This window comes from Dama dama, chromosome 22 (genome assembly GCF_033118175.1).
Source record: "Dama dama isolate Ldn47 chromosome 22, ASM3311817v1, whole genome shotgun sequence".
NCBI lineage: Eukaryota > Metazoa > Chordata > Mammalia > Artiodactyla > Cervidae > Dama > Dama dama.
In genome coordinates this window covers 723,956-746,623 of record NC_083702.1, presented here as the reverse complement: position 1 = coordinate 746,623, position 22,668 = coordinate 723,956, and the positions used below count along the sequence as shown (strand labels likewise).

The following is a 22,668-nucleotide window of genomic DNA, read 5'->3' as shown; positions in this document are numbered from 1 at the left end:
GCCAACCCTGAAGGGCCCACAGCCTTGAACAGCGGGGACACACAGCCTCTCTTCAGGGACTACCGTGCCCACCCACGTGTACGCAGTAGGAGCTGACCAAACGTGTGCTGGTTGGACCACACTGGGGCACCCCACCTCGGCAAGGAGGAAACAGCTCCCCAGCGCTCATGCAATGCCCGCTCCTACCACCAGACGGGGCCCGAGCCAGCCCCACCCCTACTGGGTGGGGACGTCTCCTTGCTTCTCAGGGTCTCTGGGACCAGCTCCTCTCCACAGCCTAGAACTCACGGCCCGGGTCTGACCATCATCCTATCCCGCTGGGGCGGCAGGGAAGACAGGGACCGAGGCTCCACAGGCACAGCAGGAGGCGGGCTTCTGGGGCCAGAGAGAGAGTGCACGGAAGTGAGGCCACGGGCAGCTGTGCAGGGACGGCAGACCGGAAGAACCCAGCCAACCAGCAGAATGAAAAAGACAACTGTATTTGATTTACAATTCACAAGATTTACAAAAAGGGTTGGGGTGGTCCTGGCAGACCCGCTCCTGGCCCCCCAGACCTGGGCAGGGCCTCCAGGTTGGCCTGTCTGACAGGCCGAGACCAGGACCACCCGTCTGCTGGGTCCCTTCTGGCCGCCTGGGCCTCGACGTCTGACGTCCAGCTTGACCTTTGAGGTGGGGCCTGCAGCACGGAGTCCCCGGAGTGCCGGCACCCCGCAGGGCAGGCCCGCGAGGCCAGCGAGGCATCGTACCGCTTCTCTGCCTCCGTCCGGGCGGGGCGGACGCACACAGTCCGGGCGCTGGGTCCCGGGGGCCGCAGGCACTCAGGCCCCGCCACTGGAGGCCGAACCCAGGTGTCTGAGGCGGCTGCTGGTGCTCGGGGAGGGGGCCGAGGCCTGACTGCCCCCAGCGGCCCAGCGTGGCACCAGGGCGTAAGGCACGTTTTTCGAATCACTCAGGAGACACACCGGATGCTGGTTCTTCGGGAGGGAGCTGGTGTTGGCGGCCCCCGGCTCTATTGCTCAGGGAAAGATGCTAACGTGGCTACAGACTTTGAGGGGGGGATCCCCCACCACACACACTCGGAAGCCCGGGGCTCCTCCTCTGCAGGAGAGAGAAGGGGTGAGTCCTGCCCGCCCGGCCCCGCCCCCCAGGGCTGCCCAGCACCTGGCCCCGTGCATCACGCACCTGTGTCCCAGACTGTTATGCTGGAGGTTGGAGGTCAGAGGTCCGTGACTTTGTTCTCAAGCGCAGCCGCGATCTGCTGGAGCCGAAAGGCCAGCTGCATCTTCTGTGCGGCGGGGTCCTCCTCCAGGGCGTTGATGATCTTGGTTGGGGGGTTGGGGGGGGCGGGTGACGTCAGACCACAGGCCAGGGGAGGGGGCGCCCGATGAGCGCTGCCGTCCCCAGGGAGGCCCGGCCCCTACCTCGTCGTAGTACTTCTGCGTGTACTGGTAGAGCTGGTGCAAGGCCACGAGGGTGTTCAGGGAGTCTGTGTGCGCCTGAAGGGCCGGGGCAGGGGCTGCATGACCCACGGGGGCTGGAGGCCGTGCCCCAGGGGGTGGGCAGATACGAAGGGCCCCCCTCCAACCCCGTCACAACGCTTAGACACACAGCGTGCCAGGCACAGACAACTTCCCATCCATGCGGGCCCCAGGCAGGCGGGGCTGGCTCAGAGCTGCCCTCAGCTCCCCATGCGCCCCGGGGCCCCTCGCCGGTGCCTCTCCAGGCCCTGTGAGCACGTCACCTGCCCCCCCCAAGTGGGGCCTTCAGGCGAGGTAGGAGGCCAACCCTGGGGGGTGGGGCTCTCAGCCTGCGCCCCCCGTGCCCCCCTTACCCGGGAAATCTCTGCCAGGTGTGTGTTCATGTCCTGGTCGCTGACCTGCACCATCTGTCTGATCCCCTTGTAGTAGCTGCGGGGGAGAGAGAGTTACACAGGGTGGGGGGTACTGGAAGCGGGGGGCAGTGGTCCCCAGAGGTGGGCCCTCCTCCTGATCACCCGCACCACCCAGGGGCCCCACTGGGTGGGCGCTGAGGGTGGCCAGGCGGGGCTTCGCCTGGCGGGCGGATGTGCGGGACTTACTCCTCCACCATCTTCTTGTAGGTGGAGATCTCCTTGGCGTAGAGGAGCTTGTTGCTGGGAGAGTCCTGTGGGGATTGGAGCCAGGTGACACCCAGGCCAAGACGCCCAGAGAAAGAAGGGTGTGCGGAGGAAGGGGTCCCACAAGATAGCTGCCCTGCCCAGCCACAGACCTGATGGTGCTTTCGTCATTTTGTAATTTACAATAAAACTCACTCTTTCTCATGGAAGGGGAAGGACGACAGGGTCCCTAACTGCCAGAGGGCCGCTCCCCATGGGGCCTCCCATCACGCCAGGGACCAGCACTTGTTTTCGTCCTGACCTCCAGCCCCCACGTACAAACCGACACCCGAACTGACCCCCTCACCCCACCGCAGCCCGCTTCCCTGATGCCCCCAGTCCAGGCCCCACCCCGCTGAGCTGCCCGCTTCCTGATGCCCCCTGGTCCAGGCCCCCACCCCGCCAGGCTGCCCACAGCTGCACGCACACGGCTCAGCTTGTGCTCTGTGCGTGTGCAGGCGTCCATGAAGGTCTGTGCGATGACCGACAGGGAGGCGTCCACCACCTCATGGACGTGCACGTCGAAGATGAAATGGGGGTTCTTGAGGATGTTTACCCAGAAGCGGAGCGGTAAACTGAGGCAGAACAACAGGGTGTGAGGAGGAGCCTCCGGGAGCAGGGTGGGCGGGGTGGGTGGGGCCGACTCCCCACCTGTTGGTCTTCCAGATGTGGATAGTGTCCTCATCCTTAATGTCATGCTTTTCTGCCTGCTCATCCAGGAAGTCGAAGAAGTACTTGACCGCCGGTGGCACCGCATTCCCGGGCGCCAACACACTCTGGAAGAAGTTGTCCACGAACTGCTGCAGCGTGCCCTGCGGGGTGGGACGGGGCTCAGCACGGCAGGGTGGCGCGGGCAGGAGGGCCGGGCCTGCCGCCCACACGGCCCCCGAGGCCCACCTTGACGGACAGCAGGCGGGTCAGGTAGATCTCGGTGATGGCCTTGGTGCGCTCCTTCTCCTTGACGCTGCCGCGCTTGCACTTGCCCTCATCCACCTCGTCCGTGGGCCTCACCAGGTGCCACACGCGGTTCTCCTCCTCCAGGAGGGCGTGGCCTGTGGGGGGCGGGCGCTGAAGGACGACCAGAGCCCAGGGCTGGGGTCCCAGCACCGGGTGGACCCTGGTTCAGGACCTCCAGGGGCCAGAAGGGGCCAGACGAGGGGGAAGGGACTCACGCTCCCCAGGCAGGTCCTGCTGGCTGTCCTCAGGCTGCTGGGAGACCCCCACCTTGGACAGGATGAGAGTGGCTCCGTCCCGGACCTGGGGAACAGGGACGTGAGGGCCGGCCCCGCACCCCGCCCTCCGCGGGCTCTGCCTCTGCCACACTCACGTTGTAGTGCATCAGCGTGTTGACACGCCGCCACCGGCCCTCCCGCTGAGAGGTCAGGTCCAGGTCTGACAGGATCTGGGCTGTGGATCCGGGACGCCACTCTGTGGGACGACACAGCCCAGTTCCAGGGACCCACCCCAGCCCCCGCCCCCACCTCCCAGCCCGCCTCCCTCTGGCCACCCGCCCGCCCCCCGCCCCGGCTGACCAGGCTTCTCTGGGCACAGAGCCAAGCCTCCAGGGACGGGGCTCACCAAGGACCACGCTGTCAGCCTTGGGCCAGCGGGAGCAAGGCTGTGTGCGGTACACCTGGTCGATGATCTTCTCCTTGACCTGGGAGATGGTGTCACAGTTGAGGACCTTGACCGGCACCGCATCGACCCCTTCATCCTGGATGATCACGCTCACCGTCTGCCGGGGGCACAGAACAGAGGACCAGCTGGGGAGGGGCCCTCACCCTTGCTCGCCCCAAACTAGAAGCAGGCTTGGGCCTCCTGCTGATGGCAACCTCTCTGGTGGAGGAGAAGGGGCGGAGCGTCCTGAGCCCCGACAGTGCCCGGACCTCACCTTTACCTGCACTGTGGCTCAGCAGGACAGACAGCAGGGGGCTGAGGCTGCTCACGCGCAGCTATGATGTCACACACAGGTAATCACAGGAGCACACGTCACACACCGCCTCCCCACACACACATTTACCACCACACACCTGGTGTGCCGGGCCCCACACATGCCTGCAGCAGCCTGGGGTTGTGGCCCTTAGAGCCCCTCTCCAGGGATCCAGGACCCAAGCCCCTCCCTGGGCAGGGGTGGGCCCAGCACAGGGGATGGGTGCTAATGTAAGTCCGTGAAGGAAGCAAGTGGTATCCAGTTTCTGGTTCTGAGGCTGGCCCGGAACCTGGCCCCGGGGGCTCACCAGGGGTGTGTACTCCACGTCATCCCCCAGCAGCCCCGTGTCGTTGAGGGTGTACTTGGCTTTCTTCTGCACGGCGTCCACGGGCCCCTTCTCCACCTGATGCTTGATGGCCTTAAAGAGCTTGTACAGTGGCTCCCCTGCACTGTCCTGGAGCAAAGCAGGGTGGCTGAGCCAGGGGTGGGACTGACCAAGCCAGGGTGGGAAGCAGAGCCAGCCAGATGGAGCTGGGCCCCAGGGAGGTGGGCACTGGAGGGTTCCAGCACCACCTCGCCCCTCCCCCACCCCCTGGCAGAGCCCAGTGGGACCCACCTTGAGATACTGGTACAGGCAGATAGACATCCAATTAGACAGCATTCTCTCCACCACTGTCTCAGACCTGGAGGTGCAGAAAAGCTCTGTACAAGGGACCCGCTAGGGCCCCGAGGATCAGCTGGCTCTTCCAGGTACCCAGGCCAGGTACGGCAGCCCAGACTCCATCCACGTCCCAGGTCTCCATCTCCTGCAGTGACGAATCTCCCAGGTCCCTCAGGGAGGGCATTTCATCACCCACCCCACGCGACAGTGCTGACCACATGGAGGAGCAGAGACCACCTGCTAGCAACAACACCCCCTCTGCCCTCCTCACTAGCCCTGGCTACACCTGCTGGCCAACCAGGTGCTTGGACGAGCCTGTGCGCCCCGCTGCACCCCGATGCCAGGCAGGCACCCGCCCTGACCCACACACCTGCGCAGCATCAGCTTGGGATTCTTGGCCACCACATACTGCTCCATGAGCTCCAGGAAGAGCGTCCGCATGATGTCCGTGTAGTACTCCAGCTTCCCGTGCAGCGCCACGGTCAGCAGAGACGCAAAGTAGACCTTGGCGCGGGCCGAGAACTCCCGCTGGTTCTCCAGGGTGTGGATGAACTAAAGGGCAGGCTGGTCAGAGCCCCGCCCCCTCACACAGGGACCGCCTCCTCCCCGCCCACACTCAAAGGCCCCCCACCGCCGGCTCACATTGATGAGGAAGCACTTGCTGTTGAGCAGGTTGGAGAACTGGTAGAGCGCCTGCTCCACCACCGGCCGCCGAGACTCGGGGATGTCTAGCTTGCCCGTGATCATCACGTCCTTGTCGCCGTCCTTGGAGGGCAGGAAGAAGACGCGGTCGGTGTAGGTCTTATAGTCCAACACAGGGATGCCTGCCTCGTGCACGTCGTTGGTCTGGTCTTCCATCTCAATCATCAGATCTGCAACGGGGTACGGGTAAGGCACGCGTGGTCGTAGCTGGCCACCCGCCCCCCTCTGCCCGCCCCCGGAGACCCCCTCTCCCAGAACCTGGCCCCCGAGCCCTGCCCTCCCAGGACCCGCCCCCGAGCTCCCCCTCTCCCAGGACCCGCCCAGAGCCCTACCCGTGAACTCTTTTTTGCAGCGGTCCCGCACACTCTCCTCCAGGCCCTCCAGCTGGGACTTGATCTTCTCGTACTCGCGCTCCGCCTGCTGGCTCTTCCTCCTGGGGGCACAGGGAAGCTCGTGGAACCCGGCCTGGGTGGTGCCGGCTGGTGGGTGTGGCCGAGGGGCGGAGGCCGGCTCACCAGTAGCAGTAGACAGACACGGCGATGACAGCCACCATGGGCCCGATGACCAGCGGCAGGATGAGGCTGAGAGGCACGTCGCTCGCACGCGTGTCATACTCCACTCGGCCCAGCACCCACTCCCGCGAGCCGAACTTCACCTGCGTGGGGACGGACTCAGCAAGGACCAGGGGGGCCGCAAAGACACCCCTGCGCGCCCTTCAGCCGCGCCGCCCACATGCACGACCCCGCGCCCCACTGCCGCACCGCCCCACACGCACGATCCCGCGCGCCCCCGGCCGCACCGCCCCACACGCACGACCCCGCGCGCCCCGGCCGCGCCGCCCACATGCACGACCCCGCGCGCCCCGGCCGCGCCGCCCACATGCACGACCCCGCGCGCCCCGGCCGCACCGCCCCGCGCGCCCCCGGCCGCACCGCCCCACACGCACGACCCCGCGCGCCCCCGGCCACACCGCCCCACACGCACGACCCCGCGCGCCCCGGCCGCGCCGCCCACATGCACGACCCCGCGCGCCCCGGCCGCACCGCCCCACACGCACGACCCCGCGCGCCCCCGGCCGCACCGCCCCACACGCACGACCCCGCGCGCCCCGGCCGCACCGCCCCGCGCGCCCCCGGCCGCACCGCCCCACACGCACGACCCCGCGCGCCCCCGGCCACACCGCCCCACACGCACGACCCCGCGCGCCCCGGCCGCACCGCCCCGCGCCCCCGGCCGCACCGCCCCACACGCACGACCCCGCGCGCCCCCGGCCGCACCGCCCCACACGCACGCGCCCCCGGCCGCACCGCCCCACACGCACGACCCCGCGCCCCCCGGCCGCACCGCCCCACACGCACGACCCCGCGCCCCCCTGCCGCACTGCCCCACACGCACGATCCCGCGCGCCCCCGGCCGCACCGCCCCACACGCACGACCCCGCGCGCCCCGGCCGCGCCGCCCACATGCACGACCCCGCGCGCCCCGGCCGCACGGCCCCACACGCACGACCCCGCGCGCCCCCGGCCGCACCGCCCCACACGCACGATCCCGCGCGCCCCCGGCCGCACCGCCCCACACGCACGCGCCCCCGGCCGCACCGCCCCACACGCACGACCCCGCGCCCCCCGGCCGCACCGCCCCACACGCACGACCCCGCGCGCCCCGGCCGCACCGCCCCACACGCACGACCCCGCGCCCCCCTGCCGCACTGCCCCACACGCACGATCCCGCGCGCCCCTGCTGCGCCGCCCACATGCACGATCCCGCGCCCCCGGCCGCGCCGCCCTCACGCACGATGAACTCCGGCAGGTTGTGGGCCGTGTCTCGCTTCTGCCTCCTCTTGGGAGGCGGCTGCACCTCTGGGGGCTCACAGTACAGATCCGTCTCCGTCAGCGTCTTCATGATGCAGCGCTCGGCGCCCACGAAGGCTTCAGCCTCGTGAATGGTCATGGCCTTGTTCAGATTGGTGCCCTGAGGTGGGCGGCGGCGTCACAGTGACCATCAGGGCATCGGAGGCCCCGACCAGCTCAGGCCAGGCCTTGAGCTGCTCCCTGCCCGCACCGCTCAGAACCTGCCCCCGGGGGCTGCGCTGGTCCTCACCCGCGCGTGAATGAGCTTGTTGACCTGCTTCTTGACACCCCCGGTGAAGTTCTCGAAGGTGGGGTCGGCAACGTACTCAAAGGCACCAGCCTCCGTCCTGAGCAGGGCTTGGTGTCCGTCCATCCGGATGAGTGCGGTGAGGTTGTAGGCCTCGGGCTCGTCGGGGACGGCCGGGGACAGGAACACGACCTTGGAGTCATTGTAGAACACGTACTCTGTGCCCACGACCTAAGGGCCAAGGCAGGACCTTCAGGCCACCTGGCACAGGTGGCATCCAGCCCTGGCCTGTACCAGCAGAGGGCACCAGGACTGACCGTCAGGGGCTGCAGCGGTCCGGTCTCCCGCCGCTGTCTCCAGGACTGCAAGGGCTCGGCTATGACCACCATGGCGAACCTCTGGATCAGGCTGAAGCCCTGTCCTGTGACGTTGATGCTCCGGCCACCACTGGAGGACGGGGAGGAGACAGTGCCAGAGTGGGCACACTGGGCAAGGCAAGTGCCCTGCAAGGCCATGTCCCTGACCCCACCCACCACGACCCGGGATGTACTTCTGCAAGGCAGAAGCTGTGTCCAGAGCACCCGACTGAGCGCTGCCACCCTGCACTGGGGGGGGGCAGGGAGGCTGTCCACTGGGGTGTCTGGGGGAGGGACCTGGGGGACAGGGGCGCTCTGGAGGCCTCCTCCTGTCACCCCGACCTGCATCTGCCAATCCTCACGAGGCTGGTGGGAACAGAGCGCCTGGGAAACAGCTGGACGGGGTGGGTGTGGGGGCACCTGCCTCCGAGGGCCCCCTCTCACACCTGACGAAGCTCCGCAGTGGCTCAAAGGCCCGCAGTACTGGATTCTCACGGTAGGTGAAGGTGATGCCAGGGCTGGGCACTTCGGAGCCCCCGTAGTAAACCTTCAGGGCCAGCTCTCCCGGAACCGACTGGGGGCCAGTGACACATTGAAGCTGTGCCCCAAACTGTGTTCTGGAGGTATGAGAGCCGGTCAGCGTCAGCCCTGCCTGGGGACCACCCCAGGCCCAGGCCAGTGGGTCCACTGCCCCCTCCAGGACAGACACAGGGTCGTGGCCAGAGGGCCCTCACCCTGTCCCCAGGACCAGGGGAGACCAGTATTTGGCGACCTGTGGGTGACACCCACACGTTACAAGGGATGTCATTGAGGGTCACCCTCACGTCTTCCTCAGAGCCCGTGTCCAGGTGGGTGCCGTTGATGGTCAGCGTGGTGCCACCTGCCTGCGGCCCCTGCTTGGGCTCCACACTGCGGGGCTGGGGCTGCTGGAAGAGGGGCAGGGCATCTGGCTCAGGGCTGGGCGGGGACGCAGCCCCTCCGCCCAGTTCGGGCCTCCCCTGGGCCACAAACACTGTCAGGAGGCCCCCAGACCTCACCCACATCTGTGCTGACCTGCCAGGTGCTTACCTGGTAGGTGAAGAGGACGTCAGGAGGCGAATGGCCGAGCTTCCCATTGACGTCCACCTCCACGCCTCCTGTGAAGGGCGCCTCTGCAGCCTCGATGGTGCACACAATCCTGCATGGGTGGCAGGCAGGTGGGCACATGCTGTGGGTGTGCAAGGCCTGGGCACCCATGCACACCTGGACCGTGTCTTCCCTCTCCACGCCCCCCAGTCCCCAGGCCCCCCAGGACAGGGCCGAGTCCAGCCCTGGGAGTCCAGGTCATGGGCTGCCTACTCACCGGGTGGACACAGAGTACCGTTCTGGCTCAAAGGCACAGTTCTGGCCAGCCACGGTGACCCTCTTCACATCGTCTGCTCTGACCCCCAGGTTTGACCCAAGGATGGTGACGCGGATGCCTCCGCCCAATGGGCCGGTCTCAGGCTGGATCTGAAATTGGCAGAGCCAGGCTGACCTGGGGGTCCCGGGCCGGCGGGACCGGAGCTCTCCTGCAGGTGAGGGGGCAGGGGGCTCACCCTGGTGACGACGGGCGGCGGGCACTCGGAGGTGGCATTGCTGCACAGGGCCTCGTACACACAGCGGCTCTGCCCGCTGCACCACACGCAGCGGTAGGCGGGGTCAGCGGCCAGGCACAGGCTGCAGTCGCTGCGGCCGAAGGAGCAGTTGTAGAGGGTCACTGCAGAGGGAGAAGCCGGCTGTTGGCAGGGCCGTCCTGCTTCCCGTGCCCGTCCGCCCGCCCGCCCGCCTACCTTGGAGCCGGCTGTCAACATTCTTGCCGGAGGATTTGACGTACAGGTGCAGGGGCAGCGTCTCGTTGGCGTCGTGCATCAGCTAGGGGCACACGGGGACACACTGCACCCCCTGCTCCCATGAGGTCCCCGACGGCCATGACCATGTGTCCCCGCATGGCGGAGGGTGATTCCCATTCCAGGGAGCCAGGGGACACGGGGACGCCCCGAGGCTGCGCCTGCCTGCCGCCTGCTTCCTCAGCAGGGTGGTGTGGTGGGCCTGGACCCCTGACCCCTCAAGGTTGGTGCTGTTCAGTCTCACAGTCGTGTCTGACTCTGTGCGACCCCATGGACTGCAACACGCCAGGCCTCCCTGTCCTTCACCATCTCCCAGAGCCCACTCACACCTGTGTCTGCTGAGCTGAGCTGCCTCCACGGGGCTGGCCCTTGGGGTCCACCAACCCGGCCCACCCACCCCGGGAGGTGTACCTTTGGGGTCCGAAAAGAGAAGGTTCCTGGCTCCTGGGTGCTGACCAACGCCTCAAACTTGAGCAGGTCACTGCCCACAAGCAGTGGAGAGCCCTGCCAGACAGGCCAGTCAGGACACCCCAGCCGGGACACCCCACCCCACCCCGGGCCCCAGAGCCCACCGTCCCACACAGCTCCCGGGCTGCCAGGCCGCCCCCGACCAAGGGACACTCGGCCACACCACGGTCCCCACCTGGGCCCACAGCCTGATCCCTCCTGAGCAGCACTCGCTGCCCGCCTCCTAAACCCTAAACCCGCGCGGCCTGTCCAAATGCCCCCCATCCTCCCAGGCCCCTCCCTCACATGCTGGGCCCTGAGCACAGAAGCCCAGGGCTCCGGGGTCTGCAGGGGGCGGGCCCAGAGTAAGCCCCGCCCCCAAGCCCTGGCCCGCAGGACCCCCACCTGCACCGTGTCCAGGTTCTTGCCCTGGAAGGTCACGTCCGTCTCGTGGTTCACAGGGATGACCAGCGGGCTGGGGTTCAGGAACTGGGGGCAGTCGTCCTCCTGGGGAGGGGGAGCGGTCAGGGTCTGCCCCGCTGCGGCTGAGCAGCTGGGCCCCCCAACGGCCCCAGGCCCCTCACCATGTGGGCGCTGACGACGCCGTCCTCAGGGCCGGGCGAGGCCTGCTGACACGCGTGCTCGCGCAGCGCCCACTGGCAGGTCCAGCGATTGCTGGCACAGGAGATGCACCTGGAAGAGGGGGCGGTGAGGGGCGTGGGGGCCGCAGCGGGGCCGGGGACAGGTGGGGGAGCCACTCACGGCAGGTTCTCCTGCAGGCGAATGGCCTCCTGGCAGTCATAGAAGGGGTACCGGTGGGAAGTCAGGAAGACGTTGCCGCGTTTGAAGAGGAGCTTGACTGTCACAGCCACGTGATCTGCGGAGGGACAGCGTTGGGCGGGGCTGCAGGCGAAGCTGGCCCGTAGGGGACAGGAAGCTGGAACTGGGCCTCCCTTGGCCCCAAGCCCGCCTTGCATCAGAGTCTCCCACAGGAGGCCACATGCAGAGACCCTGACTGGAGCCGGCCCCGAGGGCTCAGTTGGGCCTCTATCAGATCCCGGCTCAGGTATCGCTCTGCCCCACACCGCGCCCTGAACTGCCGGCCGTCTTTCTGTCCCTGTAGGCGTCGAGGGCCGTGGTTCCCTTGTGTCTGGGGCAGAGCACTTGCCAGGTCCCAGCCACGTCACTGCACAGGCCCTGCCTTCACCATGAGCCGGCTTCCACCGCCCCACGTGCTCACGGGACAGGCTCGGCACCGGGCCTGGCCTCCAGGGACGGCCTCACAGGTCTAAGCTGGCTGGGGCAGGGAGGGAGGGGCGGGTGCCCAGCACACATTCCCTGCATGCCGCCTGGCCAGGGTGCGGCCCTGGGGTCTCAATGGGCACCCCAGGGCCGGTCGGGGGTGGGGAGCCTGGGGTCTCAGTGGGCACCCCGGGGCCGGTCAGGGGTGGGCAGCCAGGGCCGGGCTCGCTGGGCAGCCTAGGGTCAGTCGGGGGTGGGCAGCCTGGGGTCTCAGTGGGCAGCCCGGGCCTGGGTTTGGCGGGCGGCAGCAGGTGCCTCACCCTGGCCAGGCGGCGTGTGGGGGAGGCTGCTCCTGCTTGGCGAGTTGCAGACCACGGTGCCCTCCTGCAGGCGTGCGGGGTGAGGCGGCGATCCTCCAAAGAGGCACAGGAGCGTGTCATCGTCGCTCAGGGCCGGGAGGGGGCTGACAGTCAGCTGCACCTGGGAAAGGGCCGCACCGCTCATGCCAGGATGCTTCGGCCCCGACCTGGCGTGCGGGCCACCTCCCGGCCCAGCCCCACCCGGGGCACCTGTCCCGTGCTTGGCTCTCTGGCCGCCCTCCTGAATGTGGACCCCTACCCCCTGGAAAGCCCTCTAGAACCCAACTCCGTTTCCCCTGCATGGGACCCCCTTGGGTCACTCCTGGGTCTGCCCTGGATTCTCAGGGGCACCCCAGGTCACAGGGGACCCCACGAAGGATGGAGTCCCTGTGCCCAGGCCCGCACCCACAGCCAGGAGCACAGCCCTGTATGGGCCTCTAGTCGTCTCCACAACCTGGGTCAGGGGCAGCCTTGCCTCCACCCCCGCCCGCCCCACTCACCTCCCCCTGGGTCTGGCGGCTCATGTTCTGCGGGTGGGCCCCGGTGACGGCCACGCAGGACTCGTTGCGGCTCCACAGCCAGTGGCCGCTCTCGTCAGCCCGGGGGCACTCTGCCTTCCTGGTGCAGCTGCAAGGGCGGGGGGCAGCCTTAGCCTGGCACCTGTCAGCCCCTGGGCCGGGGCAGGGCTGGAACCCCGGATTCAGGGCGGGGCTGAGCCCCTGGCACTCACCGGCCCTCAACGACGCACCAGCCACAGTAGGGGTCCTGTGAGCTGTGGCAGTGAGTGCAGCTGGAGAAGCTTGCACACTCCTGCACGAGAAGCCGGAACACCTGGGGGCACCCGGGCAGCAAGCATGACTCCAGACACCAGCCAGAGAGGAGCCCCCCAGACAATGATGCCTGGCAGCACTGGCTCAACCCCACCTTTCCCCACTAAGCCTCAGGAGCCTCAACACCGACGCAAGGCTGAGCAGGGATGGCTCCCGGCAGCCCAGAGGCTAGACCTCGCCCGGGATCAGCTGGCGCCGGGTTCCAAGGAGCCAGGGGAGCCTTAGTTACAGCACCTCCCCGGTGCCTGTTGCATCAGCGCCCAAGAGACTGTGGGACTTGGCCCATCTGAGCTCACAGGAGCGGCCCCTCAGCCTGGCTTGCCCTTGGGAAGGCCCACTTTGAGCACTGATCTTCTGGTCAGATGGGCCAGAGAGAAACAGAAAGGACAGAAACAGTTTCAAAGGTGGGAAAGGTGCTCAGAGACATTGTCAGGGCCCGAGAAGAGGGCTGGCCCCTCCCACGCCACTCAGCCCCTCTCCAGGCCCTGGACCGCCGAGGGCCCTCCTCCGGGCCCCACGGGCCCACCTTGTCCTGGGTCATGGCGTACAGGCTGGCCCGGTCTGCGGCCAGCACCAGGTCTCTCTTTATTCTCTTGTTGATCTCCACGAGGACGGCGCCGTACTCTGTGGAGCTGCCGTCTGGGGCGAAGTACACCTAGGGCACGAGCGCAGGTACAGGTGAGGGTGGGGGTCTTCTGGGCTGAGGACCCCTCCAGGAGCCGCCTGCCCCAGCCCTGGACCTCACCTTGAGGACCCGGCCATCCGAGGTGCCCAGAAAGGCGATGGTGTGGCCGTTCTCGGTGGTCACGGTCACGGCCGTCAGGTTCAGGCCTCCACGGTGCAGCACGGCCTTGGCCGAGAGGCCGTTGCGGCTGCCCAGCGGGTAGGGCAAGTGCTCCGAGCCACAAGGGAAACTCTCGCTGGCACCCTGCGGACCGTGGCGTCAACACCTGCCTGAGGCCTCTCCCCCACGATGGCCCCCCAGCACTCAGGGCCACACACATGCCCCAGAACCAGCCTGGGCACACAAGGCCCCCGCGTGCTCACCGCCCCAAGCCCCCACCCCTGGTGCACCCAACACCTGGGAGAAGCGGCACCCACGTGGGTGTTCACGCTGACCTGCCCGTGGAGACACCACACACGCACACACGGCCCTCCCACCGGGTGGCATGTGGACACATGACAAGCAGGGCCACGCACAGACCCACCCACGTGTAGCCCAAGCCCATGTGAGAACGCTGAGGCCACATACCGACACATGGCCGCCACACTGGATGTCGCCGTGGAAGGGCTTGTAGAAGATGTCACGGGCCACCTCGCGTGCACCCGTGTAGCAGGCGTCACGGTTGGCCTCCATCTTGCGGTGGACCTCGTCCAGCGGGAACAGGCAGAGGCCAGTCCGAGGCCCCCCGCCGCCCCGGCCATCCGTGCTAAAGACGGCGTAGAGCACCCCGTTGGAGCCCGGCCGGTCCACCGAGGCTGCCAGGCAGGTGCCGAAGGGGGGGGCCTGGGCGTCGCCGGGGTCCAGGCAGCTCAGGTCCACCTCTAGGTAGGAGTAGTAGAAGGGGTCCTGCTTGCACATGCGTGCCAGCAGCGTGCGGTTCCGGGCCGGGTGCTTGTCCTGCTGGTTGAAGACAAAGAAGACATAGGGGCCGTCCTCGAAGGCGGCCACGAACTGCTGTGTGTTGGAGGACATGTAGCCGGCCTTGTAGGTGGCGTGGTCTGTGTAGGCCTCGAAAGCCTCCCGGCCCTCGGTCCGGTCCAGCAGGCGGGTGCTCACGATGACCCCGTTGTCGTGCGGCCCATTGCCCTTGCCCACGAACAGCAGGCACTCGTCGCCGGGGCCCGCGGCGCTGACAAGCCCCACGGTGGCCACGCTCTCGTCATTGCTGGCCACAAAGGACTTCTCGCCACTGCCATCCTCATAGAAGAGGCGCGTGGAAATGTTGCCCAGGGCGCGCAGGGCGCAGATGCCCTTGAAGAGGCTGCCGCACTCCACCAGGCGGCTCCGGGGAGGATCCAGCAGCAGCAGCTGGTTGACGTTGTCGGTCAGCACGGCCTCATGGCACTGGCTCACCTCGATTGGAGGCGTGCACTTCTTGTTGTCCAGGGCCGGGCCCGTGGCCGCCCGCTGCTCCAGCTGCAGGTCGGCACTCAGCTGGTAGAGCATGTTCACTGCCCCCACGTACACCATGCCTGATGCCTCGTCCACCACCAGGTGGTTCAGCTCCGTCTCGCTGCGGAAGAAGTCTAGCTTGCGGGGCCGCAGGCTCACACTTGTGCCCACCAGGCCCAGGAGGGTCAGGGCCCAGAGCTGCAGCGCCATTGCCCCCGTACCCTGCAGGAAGAGAGGAGGGTCAGGGCTACCCCGGCCTGGAGGACCCACCCACCCTGTTCCTGAGGCTGCCCAGCCGGAGGCCCACTCCCTTACCTGCCTTCCTGCCCCTCTGGCCAGACACACCCACTCCCAACTCCAAGGAGATCGTCTCTCAGCCCTCCTCAAGACGACCACCCTGTGACCTAACCTCTGACGGGCGAGGCTACATCTCCAGGCCTGGGTGTGGCCGGCCGCCCCCAGAGGACTGCGCCCTGGCCTTTGCCCCCAGGTTCCCAGAGAACCTTCAGGCCCACCTCAAGGCAACAGAGCACCTCCTCCAAGAAGTCTCCCGGGCACTCACATCCCATGACCCCACAGCGCAGGTTATCTGAGAGGCACCACCCCCAGACGGCACTCCCCAGAGCACAGACCCGAGCTGACAGGCCCTGAACATGCAAACAGAGGGCCACACACCTGTTCTGTGCCTGACTCTCACCACACAGTGTGATCCGACCAGAAACAGCGGAGCCACTGAGACTGCAGCCCGGCCTGCCTCCCTGACACCCCCCCCACACCCCCCCCCAGAGCCCACAGCAGTCTAGTCACCCAGCCTGTGCCCTGCTGGGGAGATCCTCAGGTCTCTGAGAGGGGGACCCCAGAGTCAAGAGGGCGGTGCTGCGTGTGGGCTATAGCAGGCCACGTCAGTGTGCGGTATCTACTTGAGCACACGCCCTTGTGTGTGTATGCAGGCCCGTTCACGTGTCCATGTGCATGAGGGCCAAGCTCAGGGTTGCCAACATGCAGGTCTCTCCTGGTTTGGAGTGGTCCAGCACCTCCCCACCTTAGGGACCCTGATTACAATCTTGAGAGTTTCTGCCACCAGCCCCTCAGGCTGCCCTTTCCCAATCTGTGTCCCATCCCTCATCCCTGGACCCCTGACATCTGCCCCGAGGATTTCTGTGCCTGGCAAGACGTTTAGGGCAGCCCTGTCCGTGCCCACAGCGTCAAAGGGAGACAGGGCCCTGGCCTCCCAGACTGCCCACAGCAGCCGCTGCGGCCACCTTCAACACCACTTCCCTGGACACACTCATTCACTCAAGAAATGACTACTTTTGTCCTCTCCTGCGACAGCCCTCCTTGCCTGCCCTGCCCCTGCCTCCTCCGGGAGAAAGAAAGCTAGCTGCTCCGTGGCCAGGGGAGACGTTTCTCTGGGGCACTGGCTTTGGGCAAAGCTGTGTTGACTGGAAAAGTTTGGCTTCCTCTCATGGACCCTGTGACTATTACACAGAAACAAGCCGACTTCCTTCTTTCCCTGGGTCACTAGGAACCCCCCCCCCCCAAAACGGCCAGGCTGTGGCTGCCCCACCCCCACCCCGCAGCGTCCCTGGGCCACTAGGAAGCCCGCCCCCCTCCCCCCCTCCCCGGCCAGGTTGTGGTTGGTCTCCATCCCTTTGTTCCCGTCTCCACCACGTCCCTCAACCCCCTGGAGGAGGCTTAGCCGAGAAGAACCAGGTGACAAAGCCTGCTCATCCCAGAGTCATGAGGGAGGGGGGCGCCGGCGGGTCCCGGCTGGGGAGGGGGCCCCGCGGCGAGACAGCGGCCCCAGGGAGGAGGCCCAGCTCTGAAGCGCTCCCGCCCCGCCCCCGGCCTCCTGACGAGCTGCTGGGAGAGGAGCCACCCACAGGCCGACGGGACGATATCGCAGGGGAGACAGCAGGGACCCGGGAAGGGGGCGGAGGTGGCCCAAGAGGAGGCGGAGGGCGGGGCAGCCAGGGTGACCGGGCCGCGCGGAGACCACCGGGCTGGGGAGGAGCGGGAAGATTCCGCAGGCCCGCCCGGAGCACAGGCCCGACCAGCGCACAGTCGGGTCTGGCTCGGCGGGCCGGCGAGCCCGCGCGGGGGAACAGGACGCCCCGGAGGCCCCCCAGACGTGGGGCTGGGCCACCCGCCAGTCCAGGGACGCAAGGGGCCGGGCGCTCGGGCGCCCGCTGGTGCTGCCCCCAGGTCCGGGGGCGGGGCGGCCCGGCTGGAGGCCCCGCCCCGCCGCCCCTCCCCAGCCGCCCCGCCCCGCTGGCTGGGAGGTCGCGGCCCAAAGTCCGCTCGGCGGCGCCGCGCGGGCTGGGGCCGCCCAGGGCTTCTGCTGGTCCGCACCCCCGCCCGGCCCCGCTCACCCGCGTCCCCGCGTCGCCGCCGCCGCGACCCCGGCCCCGCTAGGCTTTGGCTCCGGCTGCGGCTCCGGCCACGGCCGGCCGCAGCGGGCGGGGAATGAATGGAATGTTCCCCGAGCCCAGGGAGGGAGCGAGCGGGCGGGCGGGGGCGGGCCGGCCGGCGGGGGAGGAGCTGCGGCCGGAGCTGCCCCTGGGAGCAGGGCCCCCGGTCTCGGACGGATCCGTGTCCAGGCCCCTCTGCCCATCGGCAAGCCCGCGGAGGACTTGAACCCAGAACAGACCGATCGGGCACAACGCCCACTTCCCCATACGCTCTCTCGCCCCCCCCCCCCCCCACCTCGGTCCCAGGAGATGGGAGGGTCACAGAGCCTAAACCGAATGCTCTGGTCTGCTCAGGGGCCCTGGGGCTGCTACACCAGAAGTGCTGGATGAAGGCGCTGTGTGCCCTCACCCAGTGGACCAGATCCTGCTGCTGACTCCCAGGGGCCCAGACGCTGGGCTGTTTCCCCCCACACTGGCCCCCGCCCACCCCCCGGAGGCCAGGCCAGACCTGGGCTCCCTGCCAGCCCCAGCAGCCCTCTGGGCGGCGGGCAGAGTGAGCCCCTCTCGAGAGCCCAGGTCGTGCGGTGTCACAGGAGGGGCTGGGACTCCAGGCGGCAGCTCCCTCCACTTCCTGGACAAACAAAAGCCTCAGGTGACCTGCCTGGCCAGGCCCAGGAGCAAAGGGTGACCCACCTGACCAGAAGCCACGCTCGGGCCGCCACACCGGAGGCGCCAGGCGCAGCCGGCAAAGCTCCCTGCGGCTGGTGTTCCCGGAACGGGCGCTTCCTGTTTTGAAGGCGGCCCGGGACCCCCGCTTGCTCACCGGGGCAATGGGGATTTCCTCAGGGGCACCAGACGCCTCTTCCTGGCCGAAGTCCGGAGGTGCACTTCCAAGAAGTCCACAGCTCCAGCCTGCTGCCGGCCCGGAAGGCGTCTGGACGTGTGCCCCCCGCTCCAGGCCCGATTCCCAGAAGGCCGCGCTGCAGTCAGTGCCCAGCAGCCCTCCAGGCTCCCTGCAGAGCCCACCCTCCTACGCGATCCTGCCAGTAGCTCCCACAACAGGGCACCTGGTTTTGGGCAGACGTGTGCCCGCTGGGCCTGGCCAGACAAGACCCATGGGGACACCTCACTCTGTCACCGCGTGGCCGTGGCCCCCACTACCTTCCCCAGCTTGCGCTAGCCCCCACTCACCCAGGCTTCAGTGGTCCGGCTCAGTCTCTGCTCCAGGTCGGCATTGAGGTTCTCTAGGAAGCAAAGGAGAGACGGTGGTCTCACGACAAGCCTGGCCCCTGCCTCCACGTCTGGGGTGCAAGGAGCAGCCCATGGGGCCCCAGCTGGCCTCTGCTGTCCTGGAGGAAACTCTCAGCCTCCTGCCTCCTCCATCCCATCTTCAGCCCTGCCCAGACACTGGCCTCCCAACCCCCAGCCCAGCACCCCCGTGCACATAGGTCCACTTGGTGTGTAAGCCTGCATGCCCCTCCAGCTTCTGCTCAGAAAGGCAGAGAAGGGAATTCCCTGGCTGTCTAGTGGTTAGGGCTCTGCACTTTCATTGATGAGGGGCTGGGTTCAGTCCTCCGTTGGGGGAACTAAGATCCTGCAAGGTACATACATTACTTTCATTAAAACTAAAATTGTTTTCTGAAAAACATGCACACACAACTCTGCAATTCTCCTTACTAGATATGTGACTTTGCACAAGTTACTTAAGTTTTCTGAGTCTCATTTCCCCATCTGTGAAGAGAAGACAGCCATAGTGACTAACCCTAGCCGTTTGTAACAACTAAAGGATTTGGGCCTGAAAAGCCTGTCACATTGTAGCACTCAAAAAGCTGCGACTGTATCCTCTCCTTCTGGATAAACACTGCCTGTGTATCCCAGGGAGGACCTGGTCAAGGATACTTCTCAGCAGGGAAGTATGTAACCGGAGGACCCTGAGAAACCACGGTGCTGGTGAAGATGGGTGGTCCGTGTGGACCCTGATGGAGCCCAGACCTGTTGAGGACAGCTGTGGTGCAGAATTCCAGGCATCTCCACCCATGGGGGTTGATACAAACACCCAAGAGTTTAATTGAGAAGTTCTAGAAGACTACATCCAAACTGAAAGTCATGGTGAAGCCTTGAGGCAGGGAGGAGGGGGCTGAGACAGTAAAGCAGCTTCATTTGCCACTTTTAGAAAACATTTTTACAAGATTATATTGAGTATGCACATGCTACTGATCTACTGAATCCCACCCCACCATGGCCACAGACCACTGCTCCCTGTCTGGCTTACCAGCAGCATGCCCCCAGGCACCTCATTCCTGAGCCAAACAGCCCCCAAATGTGGGGACCAACACTGTGAAGAGGGCCCAGGGCTGGAAGGACCCCCCCTCAGGTCTGAGGGAGACCAGCAGGGGCAAGGCCTGTGGCTGGGGGGCACCACACTTGTCACTTGGGGCAGGAAACCCCTCTGGCGTCCTCAGCCCCCAGCTAGGCAGGGAAGGGCTAACCAGAAAGAGGAGCTCAGAGTCCAGGTATGCGGTGAAGGTGCCCAGGCAGCCTTTGTGAAAGGGACAAAGGCCACTCCGCAGGCAAGCTCAGTGCCAAAGCAAAGGGCGTCCGGACGGTGGAGCCTCATGAGAGGGCTGGGCTGGGCCGGGCCTCGAGGCTGAGGCTTAACACTGGGTCCACAGCCCCGGGGCGGAGCATGCAGGCCTGCCCTTGAAGGGACGTCACGCTGGCCTCCGTGTGCCCGGGGCCTGCTCCCTCTGCCTGGCATGGCCGAGTCCCCAGCCCCAGCCCTCCACCTGCCCAGGTCCCGGGGCGGGCGGGGGGGTGGTGATTGTGTGCCGGAGGCGAGGCCAAGGGACGCTGACCTCTTCCAAGGGACCCCCTCTTCCTAAGCCCACATACCCAGCCGCCACCTCAGCCCTCGAGGGACCTGCACCAAGGGGCCCACTGCGGCAGACCCCCCCGGACTCTCCTGGAGGCGGTCCTCGGATTTCTCCTCCCGACAGCAGGAGCCCCCAGCCCACACTTCCTTCAGAAGGAAACCTGGACACCTCCCTTCCGCTTGGCCCCCAGCTGCCCCATCATGTCCACCCTGCCTCCAACTGGCAGCCCCCGCTCACTCCTGCCATCTCAGATGAAGGCCCCTTTGCTGAACGCCCACAGGTCTGAGGCCCTGGGTGACCCCCGCCACAGTCTCACACACCCAATGCCGCTGCCCAGTCCCTTTTGACCTGGCTTATACGGGCCATGGACAACGTCACACTGCGCCTTAGTTTCCCTGTGAGGTACGCGGGGTGATGACAGAACCAACCCGAGTGTGAGGCCTGGAGGTGTAAGTGAATCTGTGCCTGGAGGAGGGGCTCAGGGTGACATCGCGATGCCACCGTGTCTCTGCTTTTGCCGTCCCCCTGGAAAATGCCTACCCACCCCCCAGAAGCCGGAGACGCCCAGCCTGACCCGGCCCTGCTGGTCCGTCGCTCACCCACCATGGCCCACAGTCTTCACTGATGGGCCAGTGAGCAAGGACTAAACACAGGATCTGGCCCGGTGGGCGCCTCCGGGTCTCAGCCCTGTGATCCAGGATGGGGGTGACACACGGCAGAGAAGGCTGAACATGCACGTGCCCCCGGAGCTGGTGCCGAGCCCCCCCCTGCACCCAGCGGGCTCCCCCTTGGGTTCCTTTCTTTTAAGCAGCAGCCTCATGCCCTGCTCCCCCACCAGAAAAATGCAAACAGCAGGTGCTCACTGGGCAGAGCAGGGATCCCACCCCAGGCTAGGGCCCCCTGCAGCCCTGGCCCCCAGGAGGAGGGCCCTGGGGTGCAGGCTGGCCCTCCCGGTCACTATCATCACGCAAAACTGATGCAGGGACGTCTCAGCACTGAGGTCAGAACAACGCAGAACAGTCAGGTCTGCGGGGGGGCCCTTGGCAGTTGTGGGCTCGGGCAGGGGACCCAGGTTCAGCCGACTGGGAGAAGGGGCCGTTCAGACAGAGGCTCAGGCCCAGGTGGGGACACTCCGAGATGGTGGGGGCGGGGGGCAGCCTTAGCACCGCGCAGCGGGCACTCGGGACCCCCAGGGCCGAGGGGGGCTGAGGAGTCAACCCCTGGCGGAGCTCGGGGCCGTGAGTCACTCCCCAGACCCTAGGAGGGCCGGGAGGTAGCGGGGGCAGCGGTCCGGCCAGGGGCGCCGCCCCTCCCCCGCCGGGCAGCTGGCGGCGGGGAACCCGCCTGCATTCCGCTCCCGCGACGAAAATGCAAATCTGCAATTAGCCCGGAGCGCGAAACAAATCAGAGGAAACAAAACCAGCGCTACGCCGGCAAATCTGAGCCTCCGCTGTTTTCAAAACAAGAGCGGGGAGTGGGCGCGCGCTGGGCGGGGTAGTGTCGCGGCACCCGGGCCACGGCGAGAGGAGCCCCGGCCGGCCTGCCGCGCGCCCCGGGGCCGGGTCAGAGTTCAGTCGGGGAAGCGGGGCGCGGCCCCGATGGGGAGGAGCGGCCCGGTCTTGCAACCCCGGGCGGCCCGGAGCCGGCGCGGCGCCCGCGGACCACCCCTCCCGAGGCCCCGCCCGTGCCCCGCGCCCCCGGGGCCGCACCTGGGCCTCTTGACAGGGCTCCCCGGGGCCCCGGGGCTCGCGGTCGCAGGGAGCCTGACCTCCAGTCGCGATGACGGCGGCGGCGGCGGCCACGTGGTCCCAGGGACCCGTACCCAAGGAGCCTGGCGGGAGTCAGGCTGTCCTCCGTCGGCCAGGGCGCGATGCGCTGCCCCGCCGGCCCCAGGCCCAGGCCCCCGCGATCCGCTGTCGGCCAGTTACCCACCGCGGCCGCAGTGCCGCCTGCGTGACTCCCCACCCCACCCCAACCAGACTCACCGGGCAAAGGCCGAGCGATCGGCAGACACCTCCGAGCGGGGGCGGGCCGGGGCGGGCCGGGGCCTGGCTGACGTCTAGCAGGAGACTTGCGTCAGCGCCGGGAGAGCCTCCCGAGGGACCCTCCCAGGTGTAGGGTGTCACCTCCCCCTCCCCACCCGCCCAGCTCCCAGCCGCTCCTCTCCTCCCAGCGGGGGCTGAGGGAGACTGAGCAGCCGCCCCTGCAGCTGGGGCTCTGGGGCCCAGCAGGAAAGTCACCCCTGCCCGGAGGCCAGAGGTCAGAGGCCCAGGACCCAAGGCCAAGGTGAGGAGGCGCAGAGAAGCCCCGGGGCTCTCACTGCTGCCTGCCTGAGGGGTCTCCCGGCCCGCTCCCCACCCCCCCCCCCACCCCCGATCCTGTGGGCCTCCCCCAAGCTGAGACCTGAGCCTCCCACTGCAGCCGCCTCCGAGCACCCCTCCGCCTTCGTCTGAGGTCACCCTCGCCGGGGTCTTGCGTCCTGCCCTGAACCTCAGGCACCGCTGCGGCTCCCTGGGCAAAGCCCCAGGGTGGGTGCTGCCCTGGGCTGATCCCATGCTGTTGGCCCCAGTCACCGCCTCACCCTGCGGCCGCCTAACCCTGACCCCTTGGAGAGAAGGCTTAGGCGAACACCATTTCAATGA

General features: G+C 67.4%; 1 protein-coding gene across 5 annotated transcripts in view; it reads right to left on the bottom strand.

Moving 5' to 3' along the window:
• Positions 1-458: 458 nt before the first annotated feature.
• The window catches only part of PLXNB2 (plexin B2), a 28,786-nt gene continuing 6,576 nt past the window's right edge, over positions 459-22,668 (bottom strand). The window contains exons 1-38 of one of the 5 annotated variants that reach the window (XM_061124260.1): positions 22,012-22,032; positions 18,345-18,397; positions 13,879-14,964; positions 13,372-13,554; positions 13,153-13,281; positions 12,527-12,627; positions 12,297-12,423; positions 11,758-11,917; positions 10,958-11,072; positions 10,780-10,888; positions 10,601-10,702; positions 10,160-10,252; positions 9,692-9,773; positions 9,458-9,618; positions 9,223-9,371; positions 8,949-9,057; positions 8,670-8,806; positions 8,327-8,497; positions 7,842-7,971; positions 7,528-7,755; positions 7,222-7,398; positions 5,943-6,082; positions 5,760-5,860; positions 5,368-5,597; positions 5,096-5,277; positions 4,681-4,747; positions 4,372-4,518; positions 3,713-3,869; positions 3,462-3,562; positions 3,307-3,391; positions 3,032-3,186; positions 2,786-2,946; positions 2,562-2,709; positions 2,078-2,142; positions 1,832-1,907; positions 1,422-1,496; positions 1,183-1,321; positions 459-1,098 (exon numbers count right to left, since the gene is read on the bottom strand). In XM_061124260.1, the coding sequence (XP_060980243.1) occupies positions 1,217-1,321; positions 1,422-1,496; positions 1,832-1,907; positions 2,078-2,142; positions 2,562-2,709; positions 2,786-2,946; positions 3,032-3,186; positions 3,307-3,391; positions 3,462-3,562; positions 3,713-3,869; positions 4,372-4,518; positions 4,681-4,747; positions 5,096-5,277; positions 5,368-5,597; positions 5,760-5,860; positions 5,943-6,082; positions 7,222-7,398; positions 7,528-7,755; positions 7,842-7,971; positions 8,327-8,497; positions 8,670-8,806; positions 8,949-9,057; positions 9,223-9,371; positions 9,458-9,618; positions 9,692-9,773; positions 10,160-10,252; positions 10,601-10,702; positions 10,780-10,888; positions 10,958-11,072; positions 11,758-11,917; positions 12,297-12,423; positions 12,527-12,627; positions 13,153-13,281; positions 13,372-13,554; positions 13,879-14,952 (5,532 nt within the window). In that variant the 5' untranslated portion in view covers positions 14,953-14,964; positions 18,345-18,397; positions 22,012-22,032 and the 3' untranslated portion in view covers positions 459-1,098; positions 1,183-1,216. Of the gene's footprint in view, positions 1,099-1,182; positions 1,322-1,421; positions 1,497-1,831; positions 1,908-2,077; positions 2,143-2,561; positions 2,710-2,785; positions 2,947-3,031; positions 3,187-3,306; positions 3,392-3,461; positions 3,563-3,712; positions 3,870-4,371; positions 4,519-4,680; positions 4,748-5,095; positions 5,278-5,367; positions 5,598-5,759; positions 5,861-5,942; positions 6,083-7,221; positions 7,399-7,527; positions 7,756-7,841; positions 7,972-8,326; positions 8,498-8,669; positions 8,807-8,948; positions 9,058-9,222; positions 9,372-9,457; positions 9,619-9,691; positions 9,774-10,159; positions 10,253-10,600; positions 10,703-10,779; positions 10,889-10,957; positions 11,073-11,757; positions 11,918-12,296; positions 12,424-12,526; positions 12,628-13,152; positions 13,282-13,371; positions 13,555-13,878; positions 14,965-18,344; positions 18,398-21,735; positions 21,756-21,794; positions 21,985-22,011; positions 22,033-22,668 lie in introns of those variants that run through there. The other 4 variants (XM_061124258.1, XM_061124261.1, XM_061124259.1 and 1 more) reach the window with 4 other exon arrangements.